Here is a 16,378-nt window from a genome sequence, read left to right as displayed (position 1 = left end):
TATATAGCACATTATGGTGTTTTTTTATACAGATAATGTGCAAGAGGTGCGCGTTATGCAAGAGATGTAATCCAAGGCAGCCCAGTCATGTGGTGCATGTTATGTAAAATTACAGTAAGTTCTGGCAAGGTTTAAACAAAAGAATAACAAAGAAAACTGCCTAACTTATTTAAATTCGAAGTCGGCACGGGTAGAAAACCTGGAACCGGGTACCCATCGTGAAAAATGCCCGGATACTCTGGTCTTTTTCGGGTAATAAAAACAAATAAAAAATTAAGTGCTTGATACATATTTAAATACTATATAGTACACATACATTTAGTCCTGTTACATCTGTAGGCTTGTGTAGCCTTTTTTAAGTACTGGAAACATAATAATAATAATAATAATAATAATAATAATAATTATTATTATTATTATTTATTTCTTAGCAGACGCCCTTATCCAGGGCGACTTACAATCGTAAGCAAAAACATTTCAAGCGTTACAATACAAGTAATACAATAAGAGCAAGAAATACAATAATTTTTGTTCAAGTAAAGTACAAGTTTGACAAACCACAATTCAATAATACAGCAGGTAATAGTGATAGTTACATCAGGATATGATTAAATAGTGATAGTTACATCAGGATGTGATTAAATACAGAATAATAATGTGATTTAATAATAATAATAATAATAATAATAATAATAATAATAATAATAATAATAACATCTCAGTTTGAATGCAGTTATTAATGTAAAGGAGCATTGTGTGGAATTTCTTTACCAAAGCAGGAGAAAATGGAATTTGCAAACTCTGCCAGGAAATATTTCATTCAAAGGAGGAAGCTCACTTAATGTGCTCCACAAATATTTTTTTTATTTAACCCAAAACAAAATAGGTCATAGTTTCGTAAGTGTGTGAGTAATGTTTTTCTCATACTGATTTCATTTTGTACTTTGCACCTTACGCATTTTGGAGTGTGTATGCTTTTTCTTTGTTCGTCTACTTCATTAAAAAATATACTGTATATATATATATATGTTTCTGGTTTTCAGTCTGTTTTCTGGGGTACACCGCTCACAATACTTTATTTATTTGTTTATTTATTTTTAAATAAAGGCTACTTATTTGATCTTTTTGGTAAGAAACTATATCTGTGCAATAACTGTAGATAAGCATTCTGTATTGGAAGCCACACGGGTATTATTATTATTATTATTATTATTATTATTATTATTATTATTATTATTATTATTAATTGATCACAGAGTTATCACTGACATAAACCAACAGGATGTTATGTTGTCTTCTTTTCAATTTAGTTCCTGAGAAGAATAGTCGCTGCAGTTATTATTATTGAGGTGTACTTGCCACTGTGCATCATTGTTTTCTGTAAACCTTGATATCCTGTCAGTTAAGAAAAGGCTTAATGCAAAGCTGTTTCTATAACGCCGGCCAAAGACCCACGCTTACAACTGCATTGTCATATTTTCTACATTTTCTTTAAATTCTCAAATTAATAAATCGATACCTGGGAGATAAAAGAGTGTTACACACTTGATACATGGGCTCTGTTACATCTTTGTGCTATATCTGGAATGTATGTTTCTGTTTGTATCGTAGAACATCTAGAGGTGCTGCTGTGCTGTCAGTATCTAGAGCAAGCACATCCTTTAAATGATATAGAGTTAGTATCCTTGGCACTTTATTTATTATTTTTCACTCATGTACATCTTTTGGCAGCTGGGATTTGTTGCGATACATGTTCTTGGTTCATCTTGATATATTCTCTGTGTAATGGGAATTGTACATCATTCGAGGGTATGTGTGCACCATTATACCTCAGTTTATCTTGTGCTCATGCATTGTTACTCATATCACACATCCGTAATGTTCATTTTTAACCATAGAGCATGCTCATTATCGTAAAATGTGATGCCTTTAGTGTGTAGTAGTGATCCATTAAAATGTATGAGTTTTTTGAAAACTGATCAAACTGTGAAATGAGAATATCAGATAACACATATACAAATAAACGGTACGTTTGTGTATTTCAATGAGGTGGTGAAAATAAAAACTCCAACATCAATGGCTCAGGTCTGGTTCTCATGGAGCAGCGATGGGGGAAATATAGAGATCCAAAATACTGCAGCTAAGTGACAGATCTCTTGTAAGGGATGTGATGAAAACCCTTTTTTGTACCAGCATATTGCCACTATCTATTATGCTATTATAAAACTTGTAACATGTGTGAGTGTGTTACAAGAGTTTTACAGACTTACATAAGGTTCAGTACCTTTACTCAGGATTGACACACAGCCTTCTTTTTCTCTTACATTGACTTTTCACTTGTTCCCAGCTCCCTGGTGGTTTCCCCAAATGGAGCTTCAAACACTCTTTTTATTCTATGACTGTTCCCAATTAACACCAATTATCTTATTTGGGAACAGCCACATTCTCACATGTATTTGGCAGGGATAGGAATTAACCCCATCCCTGCCAACCAGCACCAAAACCCAGTGGCAGTGCTCTGTGTATATATACAGTATATACTAAACCCTTAATCTTCCTCCTGCAGAATGGGTTAAATATGTCTGCAAATCTTTATGGAAATGTATCTTTTAAAATGTATGATAAAGCCACAGAGAAATCAAGGCTGTTATTAGTTTTAGGACACATTATACTGTCATACTAAATTGCTTATCAGCACCACTTTAATCATTGAGGTATATGCACCTTAAAAACAAGAATCTGTGATCCACAAATTATATACTGTAGTTACCTTATTTTTCAGATTATCAGTGGGAACTATTTTTTCTACTTTCATTTCTACTTCATTTTAAAATGAAGTGTGCTGTTGATTTGCCTTTACGTGTAACGGATTATGCATACTAAATCAAAGAATAGTTATTTTCACCTAACTGCCCAGCTTCTTTTATGAAATACTCGGTGATATTGACTACACAGAAAAGTGGGCCTATAAAATAAGCACATGGTTGGTTTCTGTATAACTGCCACAAACTCAATTTCAGACTGAAGTGAGATAACTTATTTCTTTGTATGAACTTTTAGATAAAAAGGTTCAAGAAACCATAGTAATTTCTAATTTACAAATGGTGATTGCTTTTAGATTAGTTCTGGGAACACTTGAGTAAATTAGACAGGCTTCAGAAAAGTTTAGTCAGTTTTGCTTTTGGCAAAATAATCTAGGTACAACTTTAAAAAAAAAAGACAACTGCACCATGGTTTGACCTTGTAATACAATGATTTAGCAGGACAAAGCATAACGCTACAACCCAATAGCTCACCTTTATCAAAAAATGGTACATCGACCATAGTTCTTCAGCAGACTCAGTTGTGTTCTGTGAGTGATCAGACATTTTCATCTTCTGTTCCTTAGCTTTGAAACAACATTAAATATCATCAGCTTTTTATTGCATTGTATATGTGTATACTGTAGACCTGAATGACTCACTGATTTCATGAATACTTTTACAGGACTCATGTATTCCTGGATCTTCAATGAATACCCAGCATTCATGCAGCAAGACACCCGTCGCTTTGTTTCACAGGAGACTGGAAATATGTACATAGCTAAAGTGGAGCCTTCAGATGTGGGCAATTACACCTGTGTGGTAACAAACACAGTTACAAATAGCAGAGTGCAAGGTCCAACTACCCCTCTTGTACTGCGCACTGATGGTAAGTGTCTTTGTGCTTATAACCAAAATGAATTGGCCACCTTAAAAATACCCCCACAGACTGGAGACTGTTCATTTAGAAAAAAAAAACAAATGTAGAGATGAATACCAGTTAAAACAATTTCTAGTATTACTGGGCTGTATTTTAGAATCTAAAATGGGGCAGCAGCGTGGAGTAGTGGTTAGGGCACTGGACTTTTGACCGGAGGGTTGTGGGTTCAATCCCCAGTGGGGGACACTGCTGTTGTACCCTTGAGCAAGGTACTTTACCTAGATTGCTCCAGTAAAAACCCAACTGTATAAATGGTCAATTGTATGTAAAAATAATGTGATAACTGTATAATGTGAAATAATGTATAATGTGATATCTTGTAACAATTGTAAGTCGCCCTGGATAAGGGCGTCTGCTAAGAAATGAATAATAATAATAATAAAATAGATAGAAAACCTGTCCCAGGGTTGCTCATGTATTATTTTTCAATTATATCAATAATTAAACTTTATAGAAATAACCATATGGGAAAGTGTGTTGACTACTGTATTGAATGTTGGAGTTTTGGGCTAACAGATAACCCTTAACTGTATTGTTAAGGTTTTATATAAAAAAAAACCAAATACGTAGCAGTAAATAGGTGGTGTGTGAAATTAACAGAAAAGTAAACAATGAGGTTGAAGGTGTTCCAATGTTAATATCAAAAGTGAAGTTGTACATTAAGTGCTATTTTATCTAACTGAAGCTCTTGCATGTTACAATTGAATGCAAAAAAGTACTTTCAAATGGGTTAAATATTCATGCTCTTTGAACAATACAATGAAACTTGAAACTTGAAATTCTATTTAATGAATCTCCTTTATACCAGTTCATCACTAATCATGATGCTTAACTGTATTTCTTCACATAGTTTTAGAGAGTACTTCTGATTTGGTTCCATTTGTAATCAGGAAATCAAGCCCTCTCCCTTTCCCTGCTATTTATAGAAGCTGTATTTTCCTCTCTTGTTGAGTGCAGCGGAGGTCTGGATGTTGAGAGATTGTTATCGGAATTGTCTGATACGACAGGGAAGCAGCCATCCACATCAGCAGTTGTAAATAAGATTGCTGTGAATGGGCAAATTAGCATCTCAGACAATGACCTGCTGGCTACAGTATATCTGATTGTGCCTTTCAGATGCCCATCACTCTGATTGACAGACTTAACAATCAGATTCTATATATAACTGATTCTGTCCCTTCCACATTGGAAATACCATCATACAGGTCAAAATACTTTCACAAAATGTAAAATATATTTCATATTCTTCTATTTTTTTTGGTGTCTATCTGTTCCTAATGGTGATCAAAGGGTTCACATTTTATAGGATTTTAATATATAGTATCACCTCCCAGTGACTGAAGAGCTTTTTTTCCCACAATGCTGTCTTATCTGAATATGATCGCAGTAGCTGCTAATGACATCATATACATTTTATCCCACAAGCTCTGAATCGCATTACATCTCCAATCCTTATATATAATAGCAATTGTAATAAGACAAAGAAGAGTAGCAACTAACAATTAGATATTCCTAGACAGGTGACCTTTATATTAAAAGATTTGCACATAATATGCCTCACAACACGCGTAGCTAGGTACAGTAACTAGGCATTCTCTGTTTCTTAATTCCCACATACCGAACAGCTTATTAACCTTTGTATGTCATAGCAGTCATCAAAGATGATGTGATCCTTGCCATACTTCAGCATGATTATGTTTGTGGCTGACCCTAGTTAGAAAACATACATGATTAGCTTTTATAGTCATTAATTCTGGGACAAACATGTTTTGAGTATTCTTTCCAAACACCCAACGTGCGATCCACGTACATGCAGTTCTCTTACTCTTATCTGGGATATAAAGATAAGGAGATTTCACAGCCATTTTCCAATACGTTTAGGTTAACTGGAGCCAGATAACCTGTAGTCTATATATGTCGTACACTATTCACTGAGCAATATTTTAAAGAGCCTTTTCGTTATCAGCTTTTGTTGCTACAGAAATGTGCAGTGTCTGTTTCATTGAGGTCTAATGCTTTCAGAAAATACAGAAGCTACTATAAAACATGTGAAACTCAGCACAAGATACTTACAGATAAACAATATGCATTCTTAAAGATAACATGCTAAAAGATAAAGATATACATTATATTTCCTACAGGGTTAATAATATTGAAAAGTCTGTCAATTATATGGGTAGATGGCTCTATTCATGAACTGTATATAATATGCATTTTACAGATATATGCCTATATATTTATTTTCCATGTCACCTTTTTACCAACTCTATAAACTAATATAGGATGAAAATATTACAGATGTTTGAATATCCTACTGTAGATGCATGTTTTGTCTTGTAATACTGCATTATAGTATGTTTGTTTGCTATGATAGCCTTATGTAATGAAATTGATTGTTGCAATATTTCTTGCAACTTAACAGGGGTGATGGGGGAATATGAGCCAAAGATAGAAGTTCACTTTCCAGAGATCGTTCCTGTGGCCAAAGGTTCGACAGTGAAACTGGAGTGTTTTGCTCTGGGAAAGTAAGTGCAGTAACCTTATACACATGTACAGTAAGTATTGGTGGGTGTATCCAAATCTTTAGAACAAAGTGAACGTCTTTCTGGGTTCAGGTCTAGGTTGATTGTGTTGTACTGTATTTTATTAATGTGTAGCATATGTTGACAAACAGGATGCCCATGAATATGTGCATGAGTCCATTGTTTGCCTGTGTTAATATTAATAAATAAAAGGAAATAAAAAAAGGTTTTGCTGATGTATTAAATGCAGATTTTAGCCAGAAGAATCACCTACAATGTTGCCATTGAAAACTAATCTTAGGCTCTAATTAGTTCTTGTCCTATATTCCTTTTATTTTACTACATCAGCCCAGTTCCCAGCATCAGCTGGAGGAGAGCTGATGGAATCCCCTTCTCAAGAAAGGTGGAACCAAACAAATCCAATGGGGTCCTTGAAATCCCATATTTCCAGCAGGATGATGCAGGTTCATATGAATGCATTGCTGAAAACTCAAGAGGAAAAAATGTTGCAAAAGGAAGACTGACTTTCTACGGTAGGTCCAATCCAATGCAAAAGTGTATTTGGGTACTTGGTACATGGTATAACGACAATATGAATTTGCTATTATTTTAAAGTGGGACCAATATGATAATAACATTTTTGTGTGCAATGCAACAGATGTCACAGTGTGAGACTGGGCTTGCCAAAACCTTAGATCAATAATTTGCAACTTTCTACTAAGTAAATTCAGCTAACTCTGGTGTCTACTTTGAAAAGTGAAAACTTCTAACCCTCTCTCAAACAGCTAACAACAGTTTAATGAACTGCAAATTTAATTAATCAAAATGATCTTAAAGCGGTCCAAGCAAAGCATTCCCTTTGAATAGGCCCAGAATTGTAGTGCCTTTCAATTGAAATATAGCCTCAGTTTGATTTTTTTTTTTTAAACAACGTGTTGTGAGACCCTAAAGAAAAAAAGATAATACCTTCTAAAACTCTTCAACCATTAATCTTAGCAATTGCATAAGTGTTTTCACCCCAAGATGTATGTGTGGCCTTTCTTTGTGCATTATTAACAATCTTGGATTTTCAGGTAGTCTTAGCAATTTCCCTTCTCTTTAAAAAAGTAAACCCAAAAAACATATGGCAGCCTGCCAATAACAAACAGGTAATTAATGGTAGTGTTGCAGTTTATTTATACTTGGAGAATACTTTTCTGCTAATACTGAACTAACTATAGTAAAATACGTTTACAATACCTCAAAAAACCTTTGATTAGCAATTATTGTGTATGGATTATAGATAATGGTGGATGATGAGTACACATGGCAAGTTAAAAAGTTACAACAAATACCAATATACAAAAGTGTGAAATGGGTGATACTGTTTTATTGTACGGTATACTATATATGGGTCTGAATAGCATATAAAACATAAAAGATATTTACTAACAATTTCCAAAAATTAAGAGATTGTAATTAAGATAACTGGGTTCCACAGCAATTTAATAACATTTGCAGATTACCTAGTGCATTAGTTCTGTATTTAGAGAATAATAGCAGTTCTAGGGGTACATCTGGATTAGAAAATTCAAGAAACATCATAGTATATGACTTGTTGTTAAAAAAAGGGAGGGGGGGCTTTCTAAACACATCTCTGAATAGCTCACACCTGTTTGGAGCAATTTATCTAGAATACTATTATATCAAAGCAGATCATACGTTTATGCACCTCATGTAATTTTCTCTGCAAAACTATAACACTGAGTGGGGTATTTTTGTAGTTTGTTTCTGTTTTCTCCCAGGTCTCCTTGCACTCATGTATTTTGCCTTGTTTGCTGTTCTGAGCATGAGATTCTGAATGATAATATAACCAGGAGGTACAAGACCTCATTGTACGCTTTGAATTATGTGGTTCAAAAAGGCTATGGTGAACTTTTCCTTTAAATAGAGGTTCCAGCATCCCTCCTAAAATGTGTAAGAGAGCACATTACATTATAAAAATGACAGTTTTTTATTTTTCAACTGTCGACTGAAAATAGAAAGGAGCACATCATTGTTTGTTTGTGAGTAATGTGTGGAGTTTTATTTCATTTTCCTTATACAGCCCTAGACATAAATAAACCCCTTCTGTAATTGGGATTCTGATTAAGCCTCCTCCCATTCATCCATATATTGATTTTTCCAAACCTGTCCTAATACCTTGTCTTCAATCTTAAGGCACTTCTTTTTCACTTTTTTTTTTCTTTTCTTTTCCCAGGTCTCACTTGAATTACTTTTCTTTCAGTTTTGCTGTAACTTACTGTCTGGCAGAATGTGAGGATGTTCTACAGCTCCATTTGTGTATGAATGTTTATGTGAGTGGTGGTGACCCTCTCTAATGCACCACTGTTTATTACATTGATTTAAAAATAAGAATTAGCAATGCTTTTAGCAAGTTATGCTATAGTAAATTTCAGTAGGCCTCACTCACAAAGCCGCAGTTTGCTTGAAATTCAATTTACTCTCCATTTGTTATGAAACAAACAATATGTGGGTAAATTTATGATGCTGTATTGTGAAGGAGGGAATAAATGGAAAAAGTTCACCTAATGAAAACTGGATTGCAACGATGTTTTATTATTATATTGCAAACTACTTTTTTTTTTTTGTTTAGCCAGGGGTTTTATAGGTATGGGAAGATAAAAGATAAATGTAATTAATAATAAGACAGCATTTGTTCCCTTTCACAAGAGCCTGCAGAACATTTTCAAGTAGTAAATGTGGATAATGCACAATGAAAAGATAATAAATTAGGAGCACAAAATGTAGCCCCTTAATAGCCTTTACTGTAATAACACTGAGTCATAGTCTCCTTTCTTTGTACGTTATATTTCCATTGTATTTAAAATGTTTTATTACCTGTACAAATCAACAGGAGACAGACTAATCAGACTACGATTTTTTTCATCTGAGAAAGTCAATAGATTCAGATTGGGTTAGAAATGGAGTCTAAAGTGATAGTGACAATAAAAGAGACCTGGTTCTAGGATTGGGAAAGAATGGACAAGACATACTTAATAATGGTAGTGGATTACAGTAGACTTAGCATTAAAAGGATGATGATAATGGAATAGCTTATTGCCCCTTATCTGAATCGAAGGTAGACTTTAACAGCCTTGCAAAAGAAAAGGCAAGTGATAGATTTTTTCCCCCTGCAATTCAGGCTGAAATCGACTTTGAATTCAGACTTTATCTGTTTACATTTTTAATACCAAAAATATGTCATTAAAAAATAAATAAATGTCCATTTCAAGTCTGGAATACTATAGTAAGTATTATTGAACGATCAAGCACAAAACGTGGTTTGCCTCAGTAACACCATTTTGAAAGTAAAGTAATTTCAAATGTAATCTTGTATTGATATTAATGCTCGCCTTGCCTAGAATATAAATCATAATGGCAAACCAGTTCTTGATATGCTGTATTCATAAACCTCTACAGATTAATTAACTTTGGAATTTGTTTTAATCATTTCACTTGCTTGACTTAACAAATCAGCGTTTTAAGATTGACTGATATTAATTTAACTCTGATAGCAATCACTACACTGAGCAAGTGATAATTGAACTATAATTTACTTTGATGAGGCATTGGTGTCATTTTATTACAGAGACTTTCTATAGTCTAGGTGTATAGATGTTTTGCTTTTATATAAGAAACAGATAAGCCATGTTTGTTTACCGTTTCCATCAGTGTAGAAAATGTATTGGTAGAATCTTGATTGAAAAAACCCTAAGCTTTGGTGAAGTCCATTATAATTAGCTGTTTTTATAACACCGGTGGGAGCTTTATGTGTTCACAGTGTGGTAAAAAAAATAAATAAATAAAACACAGACACACTGATAAGTGCTTCGAGATCCCAGTTGCTCAATTTTTTATGAAAATCGCCAGAAACTAGTAAATGTGTTATGATTAAATTAGACACTATTTAATCAACAAATGTTTGTAATATAATATCATGTTTGTTTACTGCATTAGGTTGACAAATAGGTCCAATTTTGTTGGTTGACTTGTGATATTTTCTGTTTAGTCTACCACTATACTCATGACGTCAAGTGTTGACCTGAAGTTTAAAGTACCATTAATATTGAGGGTGTTATTATCCACTCTGGCATAAATTAAATCAAAGTGTATGGCACCACCATAGCTATACTTTATGATGTCAATGGTGCCACTATAATTTAAAAGAAATATCACCAATAGTCTACCTGCTGCAGCCTGCACCATCTACTTTCATGATTTGGATGTGAATGCTGTAAAATAATTGATACTTCAAACACTAATATCCTCTTATTTCTGAATATCCCTAGTGCTGTCGTTTTAACTCAAAAGCATAGACAGTAATGTATTATTATTAAACAATCATGCCTGGTAAGGTAAGCAAATCTCACTGACAAGGTCAACTACCAAGGTATTGCATAATAATCAGTTTGTTGGGATTAACAGCCCCTTTTTTCTGGGGTTTCATAATGGACCTGAACATGACATAACAATAAGATAGTTTGTAATGATGTATTATATAACAACTGCTACCTCCGTTTTTTATTCTGCCTCTGGGTAATTATCTTATGGTACAGCAGCGGGCATCCGATGCTATCTGAATATTCCAGTGAACCACTATCATGGGGTTTGGGAGATGAGAAGTTAGTCAAACACGTCAGCCCTCTAAAGCGTGTAAGTAAATAAGGGGACAGGAGGGTTTCACAGTGTAGTGTGTTGTATCAGCTGCCGTAAGTTTGGTTTTAGGTTCCTCAGGCTCTGTATTCAGGGTACTCAACAAGAAGGAAATACTCAGAACTAGCTTGTCCACATTACACTCTCCAGAAGCATCCCACAGTTTTAATAACTCCACTGAACACTGTCAATACAATGAATAAAACAAAACAAATACATACGTGTAGTAAACACAACGCAGATATTAAAAGTAGAATGGAAAGGGTTTCCCAAAAATATATATTCTGTTACCCAAGTAGCACTCGTGTTATTTGGTTTCCATTTTTTTCTGGTTACTGGTATGCATCACATTTACGTTTTATAGCCACCTTCCTTGCTGCTGAAGACCTTCTACTTAAAATAGTAAGTTTGAAGTAAACAGCCAATGAAAGATTATGCATCAATGATTTGTTTTACCAATTAATCAGTATGTTTGTTTACTGTAGTCAAATAAAAAGCTAAGGGCAGTCATTATTGATTTGGATCCTGTCTTTACTCTTTAAAACTGGAACAGCATTTACTGTTTACAGCTAAGCATTTCAATATTTAGGAATATGTGCTGTATAATAACATCAATAATTATCAATTTTGAATGTGACAACGCTAGTTTCTTATGCTTTAATACATTTCTTTAAATCGTGAAATATTGGGAAATACCTATTTTTAGATTGTGAAATAATTCATTTTTTACTGTGGAAAAAATAAGGCCCAGATTATGGGTCCAGAAATGACACTGTTACATTTGAAGAGAAGTAAATATTACATTTAATGCAGCATTATTGAAGGTGGTTTTACTTCAGAAATTAGGTCACACAACATATACATTGCTCATCGAATTAAGACTACGTTTATTTCAGTGTCATAATCTACCCTGGGGCTGCAAAGATCTCACTATAATATTATAACGCCCAACAAAATGTGACACAGAAAAAAAAAGAAAAGAAAAAGAGGTTTTACATCTCATCCGAAGGATAGAGTACAAGGAGGTTAAGTGACTTGCTCAAGGTCATACACAGTGAATGGGATTGAACCTGAAACCTCCTGGTAACAAGCCTCTTTCTCTAACCACTGGACCACCAAGCCTCCTTATTATGCAGCATCCAATTCTGGCTCATTGCTTAATTAACCTAAGAAGATTTGTTCTTAATATCCATAAAACATATAATGATAGTAACTTGGCTTCAGTGTGTGTTGGGTGGTTCTTCTAAAACACAAAAATCGGCCACAAACAGTCTATCCATGTCCAGCAGCCGAGTGTCTCATCCTGGGAAATTTTATCATAGGGCATGACAAGAAACAACAACCAGAGCACAGGTCTGGTTCCACACTCCTCCTAGCAGGCTGCATAGTGGAAAGGCTCCCACCCCCTGACCAACATCAGAGATCCAGCAGCCTGTGGCAGTTAATCCTAAATCAAGCGTTGTGTGCTTCGCATGTGAGTTACACCTAATAACAGGAATCAAATAATGCATTTTTTTTTTTGTAAGGCCTTTCCCGAGTACGATCGGGTGAACACCTTCAGATGATTGAGATATGGTTTGCGAGCAGCCAGAAGCTAATTACACTTATAATTAGTCACATAGTTTTATATGGGCTATTGCAAATTATCGTGTGTTTTTCATTGGCTGGCGATGATATAACGCTGCTTTTTGTTTCCGCAGTTTTTTTTTTTTATAACATTAGTTTAGTATAGCCCACCATTAGTACAGTACAACCTACCATTAGTATAGTACAAACCCTCTCTCAAGACATTCCAAACCAATGTGGCTTTATTTATTCTTTTAATTTCTCTTTTCAGCACAGCCTCACTGGCTTCAAAAACTGAATGATGCCCACCTGCCTATAGAAGCGGGGCTTCTCTGGGAGTGCAGAGCAATGGGGAAGCCCAATGTCTCCTACAGGTGGTTGAAGAATGGGGAGCCGCTGGAGCCATTACAGGTTAGAAGGGTTTGGATGCTATCATTTAAAGCAATGGCATTTAGATAGACTTCGATAGACAAAGTTGCGTTATTTGTCTTATTTGTTTTTTTTTAAAAAAACAATAATATTTAATATTCCCATCAAGAGAAATGTAATAAAAACAATGCTCTGTTAACTTCAATGCACATTAACTTCATAACCTGGCTAATTAACAGTTATTGCACTTTTGCCATCCATGGGATTTTATTGCCAACAAGTCGTTATGAAATGCTTACAATTAGATTACAATCTAATTTGCGGTATTTTTCAAAGGTTTTAATGCCCAGTTATAAAATCAGCTCTGCATTTCAGATTCTGTATGTAGAAAAGTTTGAAGCCAAGCTGCAAATATGCTGACAATTTTGTGAAAGTATTATGATGTTATGACACTATAAAGTGCAGTTGAGTGAGGCTTTCACTGTAATCTGCCTTTGAGATCCAGGATATCTTCCCTGATGTTTCTAATTTCTGCAGATAGCATGATCAAAATGGCTGGCCTTGTAACTTGCCTTGAGTCCTGTCTGGCCAGACTGTGTATTGTTTCATTAGCAGATTTGCATTGTAAACCATCTTTAACATGTATTACCATAACTGCATGCTTTGTCATGTTTTTAATATGCTTGGCTGTGTACGATGCCTTGCTTTCCCTGTATTAAAAAGTTTACCACTGTAAATTTCCAAGGTAATTGTGCAATGCATACATTTACCATAGCTGACCATGCTTTGCCATACAGAATACCTCTCACCATAGCTTTACAGTCTATATTTTTATAAGAGATCATGCAGTAAACGTTAGGGTTTTAGGACAGATGTACTTTATCCAAGGAAGAGCTTTCAAAGATTCTAATTGTAGGAAAGTTTTTTGGGCTTACTGAGAAGATGAAAGTCAAGTAGACACAGTTTTGCCAAGTGCTTTCAGCAGTGTAATGTTGAGGCATAGAGAAAAATAAATAACAATAATTAAAATAACATTTGAAGCTATTTTACTGTTTAATGGCAGTGATTTTCTAAAATCAAAAACATGCACCTCGTCAAAAAAGCATCTATCAGTGTTTAGAGCCTAACTTCAATGGGACCAAACTAATAAGAACAGAGCAATACTGATTGCATGCAAAACATTTGCTAATAAATTAAGCCTTTAAGCAAGATATAATACCAATCAGGATTTGTGAGCTTGAGTCCAGGAAGATTGATGGCACACATATAACAGCATAACTAAACACACAATGTGTTCATGATCTATCTCCCCATTAGACACCGTTGCTTTTAACAAATTAGAAGAGGGAATGCAATATTCTTTATATCGTTACATCTCAGCCCTGTTTTATTATTACTAGAGTCAGCATTCTTTATTTTGTTAATGTTTAACTAAACCAGATTACAGAAGGATTTCATATCCAGCAAAAAATTAAGTGTATCCCTGTCTCTTAATATTAATAGCACCCAGGTCTGATAAGAAAACAAAAAAGTAGGTTCTAATAATAAAGACCCCATGTTAAGATGGATACTGGCAATACCTGTTTGTATCACTTGTATGACAAATTGCGAGGATTCTGTACCAGAAGGAAGGATCCATGTAGTACTGTATTTATTCAAATTGATAACACAAGCAGCATATCCCCAGGGTGACAAATGCAACTACAATCTACAGTGTAATTGTTCCTTCCTTTTCTTTTGGAGCTTGCTATTAGTGAGCATTAAAAGGGGGGGGGGGGGGGGGGATCCTTGAACTTGTACTTGAATTACATCTTGCTATAACAGAGACGTAAATAATTCTGAAGCTGCTGACATCAATACACGTTTTAAACATTTAACAAAATTAATCAAAAGTGGTATTACAATTTCTGAAATGTCACCGTAAAGTACAACAGCTTTTAATCAATTGAACAACAAAAGGTCACTGATGTAGCGAAAATAAAAATGTGTGAAGCATGTCACTTCATAAATCAATAGGACCCCGGCTTTTAACTTCTGTTTTTCTGGATCTATTTAAATCGAATGAATAGGACTGCATACTTGCAAAGGAGTCATTTTAATAAATCACTCAGGTGAAATACTGCTAAGGTGCAAAAAACAAGGGGTAACCTACACCTTATGTATATACGTGTTATTAATGTATCTGTGGTTAAATTAATCTTTTTAGAAATGCTGTAGCTATACCCTACATCCATATTAATGTAGGTTATTTCTTGCAATGTTTTGAACAATATCCCTCTCAGACCCACCCTTGTTTTATTTACTTGCTTGTTAATTGGTTTATAGCAGGTCGCAGTAACTTGGTTTGACAGGGATGATCCCCTCAAAATTAGGGAACCGTTGCTGTTTCAGCATTTGGCTTCAGACAAAGTATTTTCAGTTGTTTACAGCTATTTTTTTTTTAATTTAGTCGTTGCCAATTAGTTTTTATTATTTTCTCCCCAATTTGAATTTGCCAGTTATTTTTAAGCTCAGCTCACCGCTACCACCACTGTGCTGACTCGGAAGGGGCAAAGATGAACACACGCTGTCCTCCAAAGCGTGTGCCGTCAGCCGCCCGCTTCTTTACACTCTGCAAACTCACCGTCCAGCCGCCTCAGAGCTACAGCGTCGGAGGACAACGCAGCTCTGGGCAGCTTACAGGCAAGCCTGCAGGCGCCTAGCCAGACTACAGGGGTCGCTGGTGCGCGGTGAGCCGAGGACACCCTGGCCGACCTAACCCTCCCTCCCCCCGGACGATGCTCGGCCAATTGAGCGCCACCCCCTGGGAGCTCCCTTCCACGGTCGGCTGTGGAATAGCCTGGATTCGAACTCGCGACATCCAGGTTATAGAGCGCATCCTGCACCCTAGCGAGTGCTTTTACCTGATGCGCCACTCGGGAGCCCCACTGTTTACAGCTATTACCCTCAAAACACAGGCACAGCAGTATTTCTGTAATTAACTGTGTAATGACAACTACATTTACATGCTTAAAAGTGTTAGTTGCCAAAAGGTTAATGACAGCAACCAAGTGCAACGCATACTTTAGAAACAAGATCAGCAACTCTTGACTTGTGTCAGACTTCACTATAGCAGATCCATCTGTTTTATTCAGTACCAGTAACACAGGTTGTTTCCCTAGGTCTCTTTGTGAAAATTGCTGATTCCAGTAAAATGTCACTGTTAATTAGTTACATCCATCACTGAAGTTTCATGCACAGTGTTTATTTTTATTTAAGGTAATTCTAGTGTTTTCTCACCCAGTAACTATAACTAGAAATCCAGAACCAGCCTGTTCAGATATTCCCTAGGGCCACTATGTGATGCTCCAGTGTGGACAGATTTTCATTTTATGTGACAGTACCTTAATCCCTTTAGACTGGGAACAGAGTCATTCAAATGCCCCTGAGAAACTTTGTGCTAATAACATTAAGAGTGACTTTCACAGAAGATAAAAAGGAGTAGT

General features: G+C 35.3%; 1 protein-coding gene across 5 annotated transcripts in view; it reads left to right on the top strand.

Annotated features, from left to right (window-relative positions):
* The window catches only part of LOC131701493 (contactin-4-like), a 150,859-nt gene that overhangs the window by 93,424 nt on the left and 41,057 nt on the right, over positions 1-16,378 (top strand). For all 5 annotated transcript variants that reach the window (XM_058999599.1, XM_058999601.1, XM_058999597.1 and 2 more), the window contains exons 6-9: positions 3,487-3,690; positions 6,164-6,266; positions 6,612-6,796; positions 12,796-12,935. In XM_058999599.1, the coding sequence (XP_058855582.1) occupies positions 3,487-3,690; positions 6,164-6,266; positions 6,612-6,796; positions 12,796-12,935 (632 nt within the window). The remainder of the gene's footprint in view (positions 1-3,486; positions 3,691-6,163; positions 6,267-6,611; positions 6,797-12,795; positions 12,936-16,378) is intronic.

This window comes from Acipenser ruthenus, chromosome 25 (assembly GCF_902713425.1).
Source record: "Acipenser ruthenus chromosome 25, fAciRut3.2 maternal haplotype, whole genome shotgun sequence".
NCBI lineage: Eukaryota > Metazoa > Chordata > Actinopteri > Acipenseriformes > Acipenseridae > Acipenser > Acipenser ruthenus.
Note: the sequence above shows the minus strand (reverse complement) of the source record. Positions and strands in the feature narration are given on the sequence as shown.